Raw genomic sequence first — 17,535 nt, 5'->3', positions numbered from 1 at the left:
AAGACAAGGGCTGAAGGAGAGATACTCACAGGTTCTCCCTTGGGTCCTTGTTCACCTTTGAAGCCAGCAATACCAGGCTCGCCCTTAACAAAAGAGAGGCAGGTCCTCACACTGGGTTCTCTCCACACACCCTGCCCCCACCTCCTCCACCCAGTGCCAGTGGAGGAGACTGGTGTGAGTGAAGGCAAGACGTGGGGGTTGACTCCAGGAGAGCCAGTGGGTCTTGCAGTTAACTCTGGGCTCTTACCGTCTGACCTTTCGGGCCCAGAGGACCAGTTGCTCCTTGAGGACCAGGGGGACCACGGGGTCCGGGGAAGCCAGGTGCACCAGCGATGCCAGGAGCACCCTGTCAGAGTGAGCAGAGGTAGACATATCAGCAGAGGGTGAGGAAGGACTGACCTCACCTAAAGGAGCAAGTCCAGAGGCAATACTCACAGCAGATCCTTTGGCTCCAGGAATTCCGTCAGCTCCAGGGTTACCCTAAAAACAAGAATGGAGTCATCATAAAATAAGCAGCAAAGAACAAAACCTGGCCACCTCCCAGTGTTCCTGTGCCCCAGCTCCAGGGGCAGCCACTGTCCATATTCTGGGCACAGCCCTGCTGCGATGCAAGGAGAGGACAAAGGGAGAGCTGCCTCTAATGGTCAGTGCAGGGGTGGGGTGAAAGATGGCATGAAGATTTGGTGACGGGGCTCCACATCCCTCATAGTTAAGCACGCAGCAAATTGCCAGGGCCAGAGACCACAGACCCTCGGGAAGAGCAAAGCTGCACTTACAGAGGCACCGGCTGGCCCAGGGGATCCAGGAGTTCCAGGTTCACCCCGGGGACCTTGAGCACCTTCAGGACCACGAGCACCGGTAGGGCCAGCTTCACCCTAGGCAGAGACATGCAACGAGGATGGAGTGAGAAGAACATGGAATGTGAACCTCTCACAGGTCCGCACAGCAGGGCCCATGCAGGCTTACACACCCACCCTGCAGGTGATCACCAATCTCCCCATGGGGTCCCTTGACCACCTGCGGCCCCCTACCTGACGGGATTAAGCACAGCACTGTGAGACTATCCACAGCCTCTGCATCATGAGTTCGATCCCCGGCCAGGGAGCTACCCACGTGGCACAGCAGACCTCTCCTGGCTCACCTGCTGCTCCCCTCAACGGTGTATTTCTGTCAATCTGCCTGTTCTGCTCCCCACTCTGTCTCTGGTGAATCCTCTTACCCCCTGCACCTCTGGCCTGTACCCCAGTTCTTGTATGCATAAATCTTAAAAAAAAAAATCACCTCAAGCAAATCCACAGGGACAAGCCATAGGCTGGTCCTGTCAGCACCGATCACAAAGTCTGTGCAGAGAGACCCTGCCAGCCCACCCTCGTGGGATGAGGATGGTTGCCCAGCTGAGATGGGCAGGCACCTCTATCTTCCCATCTCCACCTATTTTTTCCTTTTATTGAGAAAATGGAGGCCCTCCGGCATCTTAGCCCAGGGCACCAGCAGCCGGCTAGATGGACGGACACCATCCAGCTCCGGCCTGGGCCATGTGAAGTTAGCCAGAAAGCCAGGGTGTGCGAGCTGGGACCCGTGCCCTGACTCCACCTTTCCTTCTCAGACAGCAGCCTGATTCTCCTCAGTGTCTGGCAGCGCCCCCCACCCCACCCCCACGGCCTCGGCGTTTACTTTCATTTTCCTGAAAGCTACAACTGGCTTCCATCTAGGCTCCATGGACAGCAGAGTCCCTGGGGAGGGCTGCTGACCTGGAGAGAGGGCAGAGCCGCCTCGGGTTTCTTCTCAGAACATTCTTGCTTCACTTTGGTAATTATTATTTTCTAAAGGTCAAGCCCCCTCACCTTCCGCTGTCCCTCTTCACAATGGTCTCCTTCACCAACTCTGGGGCCTCAGACACTGTCTGGTTGCCATGGAAACCCCCAGGAAGGGAAAAGCAACCTGATGCCAGAGGCCTCTGCATTCATCTCCTGGCTGCCCTGGAGAGAATTCCCAGGGACATGCGCACTGGGCAGAGGGGGGCCTTTCCCTGAGCTGGCTGGCCTCCCACTGGCCTCTATTATTAATCCTTGGAAGAACTCAATTAACGTGGCCTGGAAGAGCCAACCCCCTCATACAGCAGAAATTGAGGGTGCAAGAGGGAAGCAAGGAACCTCCTCCTAGCCCATGCCTGCTTCCTTCCAACAGGCTTCAGAGTCTAGAGCCTTCTTAGCTTGGCTTTCTTCCCTTCCATCCTGATGTTCTGGTCCCTCCCTGCAGTCCTGTGTCTCTTCATTTTTTCTGCCTTTCCCCACTCTGAAATTGTAACTGGACCTCCAGCTTTTTACCACACCATCTTAATTTTCCTTCCTGCTGGTGATGACTTTGTGAAAAGCCTAACTTTTTTTTTCCTTTGCCTCCATGGAAAGCACCAGTGGGTGGGAGGGGGCAGGGTGGAGGGGGTAGGAGACACTCCAAAGGGCAAGGTGGTCAGGGGGCAATCAGCTAGGATTATAGGAAAGAGCCCCCAACCTGACCCATCGGGGCACGCACCTTGGCACCAGGAGCTCCAGGGAAGCCAGGTCCCCCAGCAGGACCAACAGGACCCTGGAGGAAGAAAGGGATGGAGAGGTGAGTGCCATTTCTGGGCACCGATTTCTCTAGCACCCAGAGTCACCCCAACACCTCACACTCCTTCCCACATCAGTACTGACTTTGCTCACATCCACTGTGGCTGTCAGTCCCTGGATGGAACTTGTCGCCCGCGTCCCCAGGTCTAACTTCATAAGCAGAGTGAGTTTGGGACACGACTCATGGTGACAGCAGAGGACCCTTACCCTCCCTCCCTACACATCCCTCCTGAAAAATACTGCCAAAAAGGCGAGTGGGAAAAATGAGCTTTAGCTTCAAAACTTGATATCAACATGCTCAAGTGAGAGGAATTATTCTTCATTTGCAGCAGAAGCCACGGTGCTGCTGAGGTTCCACTGCAGAGCTGCCTGCGAGTGGGATTCAAAGACAGTCTGCCAGGGCGCGAAGGAACTTACCGGAGGCCCTGCAGGGCCTGGTTGACCGTCATTGCCCCGGGCACCCTGTAAGGAGAAACGAGCTGCTTTATTAAGGTGCCCACAAATTCAGTCCCTACCTGCCCACATGCCCTGGACCTGAGCACGAGGCTGGTGAGGGGTGAGCTGTGGGGCAGCCCCGGGGGCTGGGGGAGTGGCCTCAGAGCCCCTCCACAGTGGCTGCAGGAACAGGGCTAAGTATGGCAGTGGGCTTGTTCTTGGCTTAAACAGTTTTAGTAAATCTCAAACATGCCCAACTGCAAGGCTGAGTTATCATTTAAAGACTTAGCGAATTGGGACAAAGGAAAATGAAATTATCAAGCAGCAACCCTGACTCAGTTCTCCCTGCCTGCTCAGGTGAGGGGAGCTCTCACGGCTTAGTGATGGCTCCCGAGACCTGGTTACTCTTCAGTATGGGTTGGGTGGCCACCCCTTGTTTAAGTCCAGGCTGCCTCTGTGCTCTAGCTCCCCACCCCTGGACAACCAGACCTAAGAAAAACAAATATTCCCACAGGATGTTCACTGCTGGCCTAGGAAGGACTCTGATGGGGACAGGGCACTAGGCACGCCTGAGGACCACGTCTGAGCATGAGTGCCTAGGACTCCTTCACACAGGAAGGCCAGGCTGCCACCTCATTATCTACGGGACTTGCTCCTCGAGGGATTTTTTCCCCTTGAGTTTGTGGTGAGGATTACCCTGTTTCTCTCTCAAGGCCTATTAAGGCCCAGGGAACTTTTACCCAAACACTGGGCACCACTGAGCTAGGCGGAGCTGGTCCTGGCACCTGATCCTTGGCAAGGGACCAGAGCAGCCAAAAGGGACCTCCCCCAGCTGAGCCCAGCCTGCCTGCCCATCTCTGCCTCCGCCTCTCAGAAGCTGAAGAAGAGAGACACTTTCAGGGGGTTTGTGTTTTAAGTAAAATTCCAATTTTCTTTCTGCCTATGGTCTATTTCTCCTGATGAAGACTGTTCAGATTGGCATTAAAAGGGAAAGTAAAAGAAGACTTAAACAGAAAAAAATTGTCAGAGATGAGACAAAGCCTCAACACTGGCCAGAGCCCCTCTGGGCTGGCCTGGCAACTTCTAGTAGCTTTGGAGCACCCTACGACCAGAACTGGCCAGAGGAAAGGCCTGAGGCCAGGCTAATCACAGGGGACAGTGATGCTCAGAGAGGCTGGGCTGGGCTGGCATGGAGGCTCTCCCTGCAGCAAGGCTGGGGAGGGGACACAGTCTGCATAAGGGGCATGTGACTGCAGCAGGCAGAGGCCAGCCAGGCCCGTCCTGGCCCAGCCTTGACACCAGGCCCATACCGGGAACTGTGAGGCGTTGTCAACCATCTACGCCAATTCTATGAACTCCCTGCCAGCCTGACTGCCGTGAGGGCAGGAACAAACAAGGAAGCAAGACGCAGGGCCTGCTGTGCCCAGGTGGGAAGGTGAACCAGACAGGGGATGCAGCTCATCTTTGCTCCTCATGGGGTGCAGCCACCCTGGCACCCAGCCACAGGCCAGGGTCCTGCTAATCTGCAGAAGTAGGGGGTTCCTGGAGGGCCTGGCTCACTCTAGTCCACTCACACAAAGAAATCCAGGGAAAAGCCACTTCAGCTCTGGCTGACAAATGGGGGTCAAGCCTGCTTATGGTTTCACTGATCTGTTTTTGAGGGAGATTTCTACCAAAAAAACACATTATCTGACAGCAGTTACTAGTGAAGCCGATTCACTTTGGCCAGCCCTGCAAGGTCCTGTGAAGAGGGCCCAGAGCTAGCTTGGGTACCCCTGGCTAGAGTGTAAGGTCAACAGAAAGCATCTTTTTATACACGGCACCACCACTGCCCTCACTGACCAAGCTCTACCTGGGCACCATGGCAGAGGGATGGGAACTGAACACCAGCTGCAAATTCCTGTACTTCATTTCCCACTTGAATAAGAGGCTACCTGAGTGTGAGGCTGCAAAAGCATTGTCTGTCTTAAGCTAGTTAACCTTTCTGTGCCTCAGTTTCTTCTTCTCTAAAATGGAGAGAATGATGGAATCTGCCTCACAGTACTTGAGGAATACGAGACAAGCATTGAAGGTACTAAACACAGGAAGGTACTAAACACAGGAAGGGCTGCCAGCATTGGAAGCAGCAGCAGAGTCAGTACAAAGGCTCTGCATGTTAATGCTAGACTGTTTCACACTTTTCTAGGGCTTCATCTGAGAAACCAGAAAGACCAGAAAGCAGTGCAGAACGACAGCCAATTCAAGTCTGGCCATAAGATGAAACTGGATTGACTGAGGAGCGGGTTATTGAGGGGGTGAACTGAATAATCTGTCCTGGTTTAGAGTCCTGCCTTCACTAGCCCACCCTCCCTGTCACTTCTTGGACAGTGCAGACTCCTGGGAAGTTGTGACAGACACACTCAGAATGAATCCTGAGGGGATGGTCTACCCCTTGTGGGGCTGTTTTGAGGGTCAAGCAAAATAATTCAACATGAAAGTGTCTTGTGAAGTCTAAAGTGCTGGGCAAATGGTGACCTTTGGCCTTGTCAATTACTCACTGCAGCACCAGCAGGGCCAGTCCGTCCTCTCTCACCAGGCAGGCCACGGGGACCCTGTTCACCAGAAAACACAGGAATGAGTTGACTTAAAGACACTCCATTCCATTCATCTCTTCTCCTCGTAGACATGGAGAGGAGGGGACCTGCACACTCCCAGGAGGCATGGGTGGGGTGCCCCTCCTTCCAGGCCTCCTCATATCACACCAGAGGTTTCTGTGTCCAGAAACATACAGATGCTCCTGGTGCTACCTCTCAGGGGTTTTGCCACAGGCATGTTTTATTTCTTGTCATAGATGAGCTCCCCAAAATCAATAGAATTTTTCTCAATGGAAGCACACTTTAAGTGTATCAACAGGTCTATTTCAAGGAAGTGCTGGTAAAAATCTCAAACAAATCATATATTTAATAATTTTCCTTTTTGCTCATAACAGATGAAAGCTACAACAGTGAAGAGCTACTTGCTTTTGTATCAGAATCATCTATTAGGATTTAGAAGTCTGAAGGGTTTCTGGAGGTGCATGGGGGTGTGTCCATACTCACCATGGGGCCCGGAGCACCATTCTCACCAGGAGCACCACTCTCGCCCTGGAAAAAGGAGCACAGGGTCAGGGCCTGGCACCCTACTGCCAGACCCCAGAAAACTCCAAAGGAAGAAGTTGAAGTTCTGGTCATCTTAACTAGCACTGACACCCCCAAATGTCAGTTCTGTGAGGGGAAGTTCCCCCATCTCCCTTCACCCATCTGATGGCAGCCTGTCTTCCCAGGGCTCCCAGCCAGGGTCATTCTCATGTCCTCACTCTACTAAGATCAACAGCATCTCCCTGACTGGAAAGAAGAGGTCCTCCCTCGCTTCCAGGGTCTCACCTTCACTCCCGGAGCACCAGCTTCTCCCTTAGCGCCATCTAGGCCTGGGTAACCCTAGGGGACAAGAGAAAACACTCAATCACACTTCCAGGGAGCCAGAACAAGAAGGAACATACATGTCCCAAAATGCTTTACTCCCCACCCTCCTCCCTCCAGTCCCTGGCAATTCTTCCCCCCCAGACCCAAGCCCTTACCCGTAGTACTTACTCTGTGACCTTTGACACCAGGAAGACCTGGAGTTCCTGGGAAGCCTCGAGCACCCTGAAATCCAAAGATGAGGTTCAGGGCACAGAGCAGAAGTGGGCAAAGGCAGCCCTGGGCTGCTCGGAGCCCTCAGAGCCCTCGGAGCCAGTGTCCCAGGGCCTCAGCGGGAAGCCCAGCCTGTGGCCAGCTCAGTCAGTAATTCCCAGGTGCCCCACTGTGCCAGGCCCATCCTAAGCAAGGTGGACATAAGTAATGATGGCCAGTCTCCCCGGAGGTAGGTGCTAGGGTCACAAACATGACAAGGTGTGATATCTGTAGGACTGCTGGGATTTTGTTTCAGGAGCGAGCTAAGAACTGGACGGGCTGGCTGTGAAGCGGCTGCCTTGACTCCAGGAGGGCACCTCTATAGTGGGCTTTACCTGAGGGCCGGGAGGGCCTCTTTCACCAGACTTTCCAGGTTTTCCAGCTTCACCCTGAAGGGCGAAATATGTACTTCAGCTGCCTCAGAAGACATGTTAGCATGGGTGGCACACTGCAGAAAAGCATCTCTCCTTGCAGACCTCCAGGCCTTTGCCCACCTGCCTACCCACCCACCTCCTCTCCTTCAGATGCCAGACTTCCCTGAGTCACCACAGTTGCATTTGCAAGTTCTCTTTCCCCAGCTGCCTCCAGCCTTCCTGCTGGGCCTGCTCTCCCTCTCTTAGCCTCTGCTGCCTGGGCGAGCACGCTAATCTCAAAAGTCCTTAGCATCTAATGTGATTCACAAGGATAATTCAAGAGCCAACTCTGCCTCATCCTTGTACACATCCTGACTCAGGCTAAGCTTCCCAAGTCATTTGAAATTAAGATACTGTTGGGCTGCTGCGTGTTTCCTTGTTTTTCCTTCTCTACATCTTTCCCCCTGTGTTTTCCTTCTCCCTTCTCTCATTTTTCAACTTCCCTTCCTGGAGCTAATGATATTTTAATTATTTTCTTTCCCACTAGGTTCAAATCAGTTCCCAGAGCAGTTATGAGCTAAACTGCAAGTGGGAACATAACTGGTAGACAGTCTGTGCCTGCCTGCCTAAGCTTACCCCTCCCTGGCAGCCCCCAGAACCCCCAGCATCTCCCAGCATGCACCCTCTCCAGGCCATTTCAAATGGGTGGCCACTCACTTGACCACTCATATATACTCACATCATCACCAGGTTTTCCAGGGGGGCCAGGAGGACCACGGGGACCCATGGGACCCTACAGACAAAGTAAGAGAGTTTAAGAGGGCTTCCTGGTGGTGCAAGGGGTTAAGACACAACCTATAAAACTATCTGCAGCCACTGCAGCACAAGTTCAATCCCCGCCCAGGGAGCTACCCACATGGCACAGCAGAACTCTCCTGACTCACCCGCTGCTCCCCTCAGCAGTGGATTTCAGTCAGTCTGCCTGTTCTGTTCCCCACTCTGTCTCTGGTGACTCCTCTCACCCCCCTCACCTCTGGCCTATACCCCAGTTCTTGTGTGCATAAATAAATAAATCTTTTTAAAAAGAGAGAGAGAGAGAGTTTAAGAGATTGTTGGAGGCTAATAAGGACACCAAATCAGTGGATAAAACTTTGGAAGTGTAGTTTTTAGAAGAGTGCTCCATGTAAAGAAGAAAGACTGGAAAGACCCACTTTGAGGTGAGAGAACAAAGGTATGAGCAGATCATAGTGGAGGCAGAGATAGCACAGCCAGGGGGACCCAGAAAGAGAACTGCTACAACAGGGTTCCTGGCCTCCTTGCCATATCTGCTTCTCAGTCAGGTGACATCCTGATTTGCTTTGGGCCCTCCACCACAGGATAGTACTGGGGAGAAGCAGGAAGGCGACAGTACTAGGGTGTGAGTGGCACATCAATGAAGGTACCCCAGGTGGAGGGCAAAGCCCTCAGGATACTCACAGAGACACCGGGTTCCCCTGGTTCACCAGGGTTGCCTTGAAATCCTTGAGGTCCCTAAAAAGTAAAGCAAGGACACCAGGTTGACCCCCACGAGCTGACATCAGAGAGCTTGGGTACATCTGTACTACCACCAAGAGGACAGAGCCAGTACTTACGGGAGCACCAGCAGGGCCTGGAGGTCCTCGGGGTCCCATGGGGCCCTGCATTGGAACAGAAAAGGAAAAAGGGTTGACTGGAAATGCTACACCCACAGCCTCCAATAAGCCACCTTCTCCAGCTAAAAGCCAGACAAAGGTCAAGGAGGGACTGTGGGTAGGGGGCCTACTGAGGCTGCTCCCTCTCACTGCCCACTCCCCATACAATAATCTATTTTTATTTATAGACACCATTTGGACAGAGAAGCTGGCCTGGCTTTCTCCTGGCCAGCAGCCATGTTTACTAAAGTCTGAATTTCATTTAGCATGTGCCAAGTTGGGGCTACAGGGCTGAGGTTTCCTGCTGGAAGTTTTGTGGATGCTGGAGAACAGTGACTGCTGTCTGCATTCTTCAGTTCTCATTCCAAGAGCAATAACAACTGGCCTTCCAATAGACGAGCCTAGATGCATCTTTCCACTCCCATTCTTCTTAGTAACTCCTATGCATCATTAACACTGGCATCCATTGCCCTGCAAAGCCAAATGATCTGGGCAAACTAAATGGGAGACTACGCACCAATGGCGAAAAACTGCTTTAAGTAATTATCTATAGAGTGAGGCTGTCAGACTAGCTGGCTCCACTAAAGGCCATTCCTGCCATTCTGGCTGCGAAGAACTGGTCTTTTCTTACCATGGGTCCTTGCATTACTCCCATCTGGGCACCACCAGCCTTCTCATCAAATCCTCCAGCCATCTGGGCAGCAAAGTTCTGCAAACAAGCCCAACGACATTAGGAGTTTGAGAGGTCCAAGGTTCTGCCTACTTGGTTAGGGAAACTATATCTGGATTAAAAACTCAATTTAGTTAAGCTCTAACTGCTGGAAATTAACCAAGCACTAATCAGAGTTACCAACGATACCTGAAAAATATATTTAGAAATATGTTACTGGGTGAACAGAGGCACAATCATTTCCCTGGAGGATGAAGTGTTATTTGGAGGAGTATCATTTACTCGCTTTTCATCTGGTTTTTAATTCTAAAGGATTAAATACCTGTAACATATATTGATAAGTACAACTAAAATACCACTTTTTAAAGGTGACTTTCTTTTATTTTCTAAAACTTAATACCTAGCTAAAGATTAAAATCAACAGTCTTGAAATATTTTAGCGAGGGATGTATTGGGCATCTGTGAGCCATTTAAGTTTAAAAATTTGAAACAGAGCACACATCAAAATGGCAAACCTGTGAAAACACAGCAATAATATAATTTTCTGATTGGTTGGAGTCCAAAAAACAACTCCAGCCACACACCTTCACTCAGTGGGACTCTTTCATGGGAATGAATAGTTGCTCGGAATGTACTTGGCAAGGACCGAGAAGAAATGTCTTCCCAAGGACAGTGGTCACTCTCCTTCCAGAGAACTACAAATGCCCAGTCATCCTCTCCCCCACCCCCACGCCCACTCCCAAGAACCAACCACACAGTACAGACGCCAGGGAGCCAGGTAACTGAAGACCTTCTTTACATAGCCTCATGCTAGTATGTGATTCCACTAAATTACAGGCCCGGCGGAGAAGCCCATGGACAGCCTGTGTACACACCGCAGGAGGCTGTGGACTCCAGCCAGGTGGTGTGAATAGCAATTTAGAAGCCACAATCCCGGGGACAGCCCGAAAGAAGGGGACATAAGGATACTTACTCCACCGAGACCAGGGGGACCGGGAGGACCAGGAGGACCAGGAGGGCCAGGATTTCCAGGGGTCCCAGGCTCTCCATCTCTGCCACGAGGTCCAGGGGCACCCTGGGCAAAAAGGGGAAAAGGCACTGATGTGAAGCAGTGTTTATGCAAAAACCATTTGTCCGTAGGTTGCCCTTGAGGAGATGGTCACATGCACTGGGGAGGGGTCGGGGTTGACAACCTAAGAGTCCCCAAGAGCCAGAAAGCACTGTTTCTCTACTCACTTTTTCACCCTTATCACCACGGTCACCTCTGGGTCCTTGTTCACCTGCAGGTCCCTGAAGGTGAAGAAAATGTTGAGATGACAGCAAAGCCCAGGGTCTGCGCATCAGTACTTCAAGAAAGGGATGAAGGGATGGCACGCTCTCTTTCTTACCTGTGGCCCAGGGGGTCCTTTGGGTCCTACAATCTGCAAGAGAAAGGAAGAGAGGAATCCACAGGTTGGCAACTCAGAGGGGAATCCAAGAAAACAACCCAGTTAGAGGGGCAGATGCGACGTGAGGACTTGTACTTACATCCTTGATGTCTCCAGGTTCTCCTTTCTGTCCCTGAAACATAAGATATTCTCAAGATTGAGCCCAGCAGTACACCAGGTCCCAGCATGCAGGTGCCCTCTGAAGCACAGCCCTGCTCTAAAAAAGGGAATATAAAAGCAAAAGCAACAAACCAAAAAGCCCCTCACCTTTGGTCCTGGTTGCCCTGAAAATAGATAAAAAACAGAGAATGTAAGATTCATGTGGTGGATAAGAATGTACTCTTGTCACTCAAACATTGTTTAAAGGATCAAACAAAGAAAGGGACACAGCCAAGGAAGAAGGCAGCTTCCTATTACTCCACTGAACATCTGTTGGGGTGTTAGGGTTACTGGGGTCCTGGGGTTGCTGAGGTCCCATGAGAAATGGAGCTGACCCGGCCTTTACTATTCCAAAGGCAGCTGGCATGCAAAAGAACGGAGCAGGGTGGTGCGAAGAGAAAATGAAGAGCCCAAGATTGAATCAGTCAACAAGAAAAAAGGAGCAAGTTGACAGAAAGAAGTTTCTGTCTCTTCTTTCCCCCGCTAGATAGGAAGACCTTCCCACATCCCAAGCCCTCCCAGAAGAAGAGTTAGTTAGAAAGATCTTACGTTTGAGCTGGCTCTCCTTGAAGTAAGCACAAAAGAGAAAACAAAAGACCACAGCAGGGCACAGGAGTTACAGAGGGCATTGCAGTCAGTGCCATCCCAAATCAGTAACCCCTCCCCCCTCTGTGGCAGCAAAATCATAAAGGTAATCAACACTTCACTCACGTAGGCCCCCTCAGAAATGATCTGGGAATTTGGACCATAAAAGCAGCTTCCCAAAGCAGCTTCTGTTTTGGTGAAGTGTTAAGGAAAGGCAACTTCTCGTTTCCCTTTCATCTGTCCTCTGCTGAGCACGAGGGAATAGTGAGGGCCACCCAAGAGGCCCTGACAAGCACTAGCGCCCACTCTTTGGAAGACAGGGCCAGTGTCTGAGTGCTGGGGAGATGTCACCTGCATACATATCACCCACCAGCCTGGTTCTAGCTGGGAATTAATAGTAACCCCTCCTCCCCTCAGAGTGCAGGCACAGTGCTCTGTGCCAGTGCCATCTCCACCCTTCACCATTAGAACTCCCAGCACCTGCTCCCCCTTCTCCAGGTTACTGGCTTCTTCATTGGCAGTCAACTCCAACAGAGGTAAGGACAAAAAAAACTGCCACTTCTGTCCCACATCTCAAACAAGAAGCCTGCTCTCTTCCTGGCTGCTGTTGGGCAGAGATTTCACTACACTGATGACTGATGGCCACATAGTTGGAGTTCCTCTACACAAAAGACAAGGTGTGGGTAACACAAGAGGAATTAACCTGTGGTTTGGCCAGACAGAGCATCTGATCTCCACTGAGGCTGCAGTCACTGGCAAGGAGGATTCCAAAGAGGGTACTTTCATGGAATCACAGCTGTCCTTCCATATGCCTTGGAAGCATTTTGTTTATTTATTTATTTGGAGGTGAGAAAGAACCCTCTAATATCTCAGGTTCAGGCAGTTTCAACCCATAATCGAGAAGTGGCCTTTCCTTTCCCTCAGCTGCAAGGGTCTCATGGATAGCCAGCCCCTCCACTTTGCAGCGGTGACCAGCATCCATGAGATGGCATTCGCCGCACCTGCAAGTAATTTATTTATGTGGAACAGGAAATAAATAAATTACGACCACTGGCAGTGGAGAGGTCAGTTGGGCAGATGGGGCAGCACTCTCCGAAGGGGATCTCGGGGCTGAGGCAGTCTTTCGTGTCTTCACAGATTATGTCGTCGCAGAGGACAGTCCCAGTGTCACAGACACAGATCCGGCAGGGCTCGGGTTTCCACACATCCTTATCATTATACCTGCGCCCATGCTGCTCGCAGCTGCCAGCCTCCTCTGGGCCCAGGGCAGGGCAGAAGCAGAGGGCGCAGTGAGGGAGCGGGTAGGGAGCAAGAAAAGAGAGAAAGAGGTGGCAGTCAACTTGACATCATTCAAATGCTGAAGAATATGGGCTCCGATGACTGAACATAGAGAACTTAAAAATTATTTTCTAAAACATCATTCATTAGTCCATGTACTCAACACCAACCGCGTGCCTTGCACTGTGCTGTCTGTTCCCTGGTGGAAACCCTGACCCAGCAATGAAGGTGGGGGCAAGCTACAACACTATATTTTTTTCACTTATCTAGGAAAGTGAAGTCCTGTTGATGGGGAATGGGGCACATTGGAGTGGGAATAGGAAGCAGTGAAATTCCAGGTCTGTAAAGACAGAGGGGTGAGGACTAGGAGGGTCTCCCTCCAGCAAAGGGAACAGAGGTCTTTTTTCTGCCTTCCTCTAGGAGTCCTGGGATTTGTTAAATACAGCTAATGGCTAAAATCCAGGAAATATGCAGAAAATTCTACCCACATAAATTACAATCTACAAACAGCAAGGCTCCCAAAATGCAGCTGTGGGGGAGGAGCAAAAGGAGGAAGAATTAGAATTAGGATCTCCTTCCATTCTTTAAAACATGTTAGGATTAGCACCAATCTGGGACGGGAGGATAAATCCATTCAGACAATACACTTGGAACCCAAGCCTGCTATTAATGTGCCTTGGGGCTCAAGGAGCGGCAAATGGACTCCAATGTTGACCTCCACTGTAGCCCTCCTTAGGCTATTTCTGATCCATCAGATGACCGCATCCCAACTTTGAGGGGTGGGAGGGAGGAGGCTTTGAACGCCTGGGCTTTGCTAAGATTAGCTAGTCCGGTCTGGACTCCAAGAATGCAAACCAAGAACGACAGCGGCTGATCTCTCTTCACCAGCGTCCAGTCATCTGGAATTCACCCCGCAAACGGGAACTGCGAGCACGGACGCTGCTCGCGGCTGCAGGGGCTGAAGACCACGCACCACATGCTTCGGAGTGCCGGGCGCTGTTTTTCTCATCAGGATCCCCAAAGCAATGGCTGCGGCAACAAAACTCCCAGACCAGGTGGGCGGGAAAAGAATGGGGCTTGCCCCGTGCTCTCTTTAAGGAGACTGAAAACATAAACACCCCCCTCCTTCTCCTTTTGCACTACAAGAGATTCGCTCCGTCTTTAGGCAATCAGTCTTATCCCCAGAATGACGGGGTGGGGGTGGGGGGTGGGGGGACAGTTTTACGCAGAAGCTGCGGGGTCCCACCCCCCGCTGCCCACCTGGTGCCGCGGGCAGCAGCGGGGGGAAGGGAAGGCGAGGTCAACGGCCTGCCGCCCAGACTAGGGAAGAGCCCACCCTCATGCCAGTGGGCCCCACGGTGGAACGACAGGGGCGTACCCCGAAAGTGGATCTGGTTGCCCGGGGCAGGGCGGCGGCAGGACGCGGGGGCGCAGGGGCGGGGCCCCGCCACGCTGCGCGCGGGAGGCGCCGAGGCCCTGGACGGGGCTGGCCCGCGGACCCGGGAAGGTGAAAAGCGGGATTGAATGACTGCCCCAGAAAGGAGCCAGCCCCGTAACCGGATCCCCGAGGTGTGGACCGAGGAGCCCGACACCACCATAATTGCAGCTCGTGACGGCCGCCGATAGCGTCCCGGCGCGCGGGGTCGGGTTCCGCTCATTACCGCCGCGCGGCATAAGTGATTCTTTGTGGCAGACCAATTAAAAGTTACCTCTTTCGGGGAACTGTTGTGCCTCGCCGCCGCTCCGCGCAGGGGTGGGGCCCGCTGGAGGCGGACTGGCACAGGGGGGGCATTGTGGGAGAGGGGTCGGGGAGTCGGGGGACCCACCGGACCTCGCCGCTCATGAATGGGGTTTTTCTCGTGCGCACACAGAGCACGATTCACGGGTCTCCGCAAGGAAACAGTTTAAATAAATACGGGCAGCTTTTCAGCCCCATCTGGAAACCATCGCTGCCAATCTCCCAACGCAAACAAGCCTCACAAAGGAGGATTCAGGTCTCTCCCCGGAGCCGGGGGCACCTACGGAAGCAAGGGCTGTGAAATGCAGATGTGGGTCAAAGACGGCGCCGCCAAAACGTTTTTCAAACTCTTGGAAAGATGGGGAGGAGGGGCGTGCCCGAGCTCCAGGTTTCTGACATTCCTGAGGTCCACGCAGGCGGCCTCTTTCCCCATGTCACGTCTTTGGGTCCGCTGACCCGGGGGAGGGGGTTACCGAGCTAGGACACTCCGGGGCGCAAAGTCAGCGGCTCGGAGGCGTCCCGCTGGGCAAAGGAGGAGCGACTGGGAGGTTTGAGCCCAAAAAATTGTGGAATTCACTCCCTCCCAGGAAAGCTAAGAAGGCAAAAGCGCTCTGCCACTTAAGTGAGCTTTTCTAATACCAGATGGAGAATTGGGGAATGATTTTAGACACCTAATTCCATTGCTCACTAAGGCAGATGCCTATCAAGAGAACAGCTTTGTGGGTGTGTCCATACAAATTTGGGACAAAAATAAAAGTCGGTTTGAGCCAACACACACACAAACACACCGTTTTCCAAGTGTCCGGGAGCGGACCGCCAGCTTAGCTCACCGTCCCGCAACCCAGCCAGACTCTCCGGCCCGGCGCTCCGGGCCCTCACCCCTGGCCCGGCCAGAGTCAGCCGCTCTCAAGAACGCAAAGTCCTCTCGGAGCTCAGTCAGCCAAGCTGTCTCTGGAGATAGCCGGGTGGCAGACGAGAGCGCACAGAAACCCCTTGGCAGAGGGACTCCGATTCCCGCTCCCTCCCTTTTTCCCCACACCATCACCACCACAGTTTCCCCTGCGATTGATTTACAATCTGTACCATACAAAGACAGGGCTGGAATCCCAGCCATCGGAAACGTGCCCAAACTCGTGGAAAAAAATCCTCTCTACCTAATACACTTTCCAGGCTTCGTTTGCCCTGAATATAATCCCAGACAGTAGGACTGTACCAAAGGAGACGATGGAAAGGTGCGGTCCGAACCGCCTTTGGACCAGACTGTGAAACTGTCATCTCGATACTTGGTTGCAATAGTTATAGCCATCAACCGTGCGGCCCTCCGTACCCCACGCCGCTCCGCGCGCGCGCGCACACACACACACACACACACACACACACACACGCAGCCCCGCCACCGACTGAGTTTCAGAAATTTAGAAGAGTATGTCATTGTAATAGCCAGGAGGTTTAGGGGGTAGGACGCCAGGGAGAGGGCGCTATTTTCCAGGGCGTTTGAAAAAAGCATGGTCTGGCTGGAATGTTATCGCCTCTTAGATGGCCTCTCCAAGGGACGTTTCTGTGCGCTTTGGAGGCAGGGGGAGTGCCGAGCTGCGAAAGTGCAAGGTTGCATCTGGCTCGGAGGGTGAGGGAACCCACCAGGGACGCTGAAGCCTCGGTACCTTTCCGAAGCCTTTCTTTGTGACCTCGGATTTTAGCCCACCATTTCGTAGCATCTCTTTTGTGTTATTCCCCTTTCACCTCCCTCCCCCTCAAACTCCTTTCCACCGCCCCCCCATCCCCGCCACCAACCCTCCCCAGATGATACCCCCGCGAGGTCAAGACCCAGGCGTTTGCTCTCTCCTCTCGCCTTCTCTTTCCTCCTTCTAGGATCTATGCGCCACGACCTGCCTTGCTGAACGCCGAGTGCTCCGGCCAGCGAGTTGGGTGTGTGCGCGCCTAAGTCCCCAACCTAGTGGGAAGAGCACTCCTAAATCTGCATGCAAACCATTCCTGCACGACCCTTTGCGTAGTAAATATTTCTGCGACAAGTGAGGGGTCGCAAATGCCTCCAACACTGACCGGGCCAGAAGACTCTCGAGCAGAACACTTGACTTGCAGAACTCGACTAGGTGCGCTCCCGCACCTCCTGCACCCAAGTCTCGGCGTGCTATCACCCGGGGAGCCGCTCGAACCCCAGCCCGCCTGCTCCAGAGGGGGAGAAGGCCGGGAGGGGGGCGCGGAGGCAGGGCGAGGCGGGCGGTAGGCAGGGGCGGCCGGCTACTTACGGACATCCTGGCCCTGACACCGGAGGACAGCAGCGACCAGCAACGTCAGCAGCACCAGCGTCTGGGGAGCCCCGAGGCGGATCATGGCTCACCGCGGGGCCGGGCAGAGCCGGGCGGCGGAGCGCAGCGAGGCGGCAGGAGCACTGCGTGGGTTCGGGTCTCTACCGCGTCCTCATGCAGGAGGCTCTTGCAGCAAGAGGAGCAGGCAGGAGACCCGGCAACCCAGCAACTCTCTGCGTCTTCTCCCGGCCGCGGCGCCCGTTATATGCGCCCGGCCCCTCTCGAGGCTGGCGAACTCTCCCAAACCGCCGGCCGCCGCTGGCCCCCAGCCGGGCTGTAACCTGAGACCCCGCCCCCGGAGCTCGCCCGGGCTCCGCTGGAGCCCGCACCTGCCTGGGCCGAACCCCCCTCTCGGCTAGCCGGGCGTCCCGCCCCCCCTCCTAGAGTGCCAAGTGGTCTGATCGGGCGGGGCGCAGAGACGGCCCCTGGCCTCCCCCACTCGGGGATGCGGCGCTGCCCCCTCCGACCACAGCGGGAAGGGGGGGGCCTATGGCCCCTCCCCTCCGGAGTTTTGCCGGGGCTGGAGAGGCGGGGGTGTTTGCCTAGGCGCAGGACGCGAGCCCTAGACCGTGGACGGAAAAGACTTGAGAGGGAA

The 17,535-nt window shown here is 53.6% G+C and overlaps 1 protein-coding gene across 2 annotated transcripts in view; it reads right to left on the bottom strand.

Moving 5' to 3' along the window:
* COL2A1 (collagen type II alpha 1 chain) overlaps positions 1-16,965 on the bottom strand; it is a gene marked incomplete at both ends in the record, with an annotated part of 30,238 nt that extends 13,273 nt beyond the window's left edge. The window contains 21 exons of one of the 2 annotated variants that reach the window (XM_084255917.1): positions 30-83; positions 248-346; positions 436-480; positions 777-875; positions 2,533-2,586; positions 3,027-3,071; positions 5,582-5,635; positions 6,122-6,166; positions 6,446-6,499; positions 6,653-6,706; positions 7,069-7,122; positions 7,826-7,879; positions 8,563-8,616; positions 8,718-8,762; positions 9,388-9,465; positions 10,400-10,501; positions 10,663-10,716; positions 10,815-10,847; positions 10,954-11,003; positions 12,643-12,852; positions 16,881-16,965. In XM_084255917.1, the coding sequence (XP_084112043.1) occupies positions 30-83; positions 248-346; positions 436-480; positions 777-875; positions 2,533-2,586; positions 3,027-3,071; positions 5,582-5,635; positions 6,122-6,166; positions 6,446-6,499; positions 6,653-6,706; positions 7,069-7,122; positions 7,826-7,879; positions 8,563-8,616; positions 8,718-8,762; positions 9,388-9,465; positions 10,400-10,501; positions 10,663-10,716; positions 10,815-10,847; positions 10,954-11,003; positions 12,643-12,852; positions 16,881-16,965 (1,422 nt within the window). The remainder of the gene's footprint in view (positions 1-29; positions 84-247; positions 347-435; positions 481-776; positions 876-2,532; positions 2,587-3,026; positions 3,072-5,581; positions 5,636-6,121; positions 6,167-6,445; positions 6,500-6,652; positions 6,707-7,068; positions 7,123-7,825; positions 7,880-8,562; positions 8,617-8,717; positions 8,763-9,387; positions 9,466-10,399; positions 10,502-10,662; positions 10,717-10,814; positions 10,848-10,953; positions 11,004-12,642; positions 12,853-16,880) is intronic. The other variant, XM_084255918.1, reaches the window with a different exon arrangement.
* Positions 16,966-17,535: the final 570 nt, after the last annotated feature.

The sequence above is a fragment of the Talpa europaea genome, assembly GCF_964194135.1.
Source record: "Talpa europaea genome assembly, chromosome: 15".
Lineage (NCBI taxonomy): Eukaryota > Metazoa > Chordata > Mammalia > Eulipotyphla > Talpidae > Talpa > Talpa europaea.
Note: the sequence above shows the minus strand (reverse complement) of the source record. Positions and strands in the feature narration are given on the sequence as shown.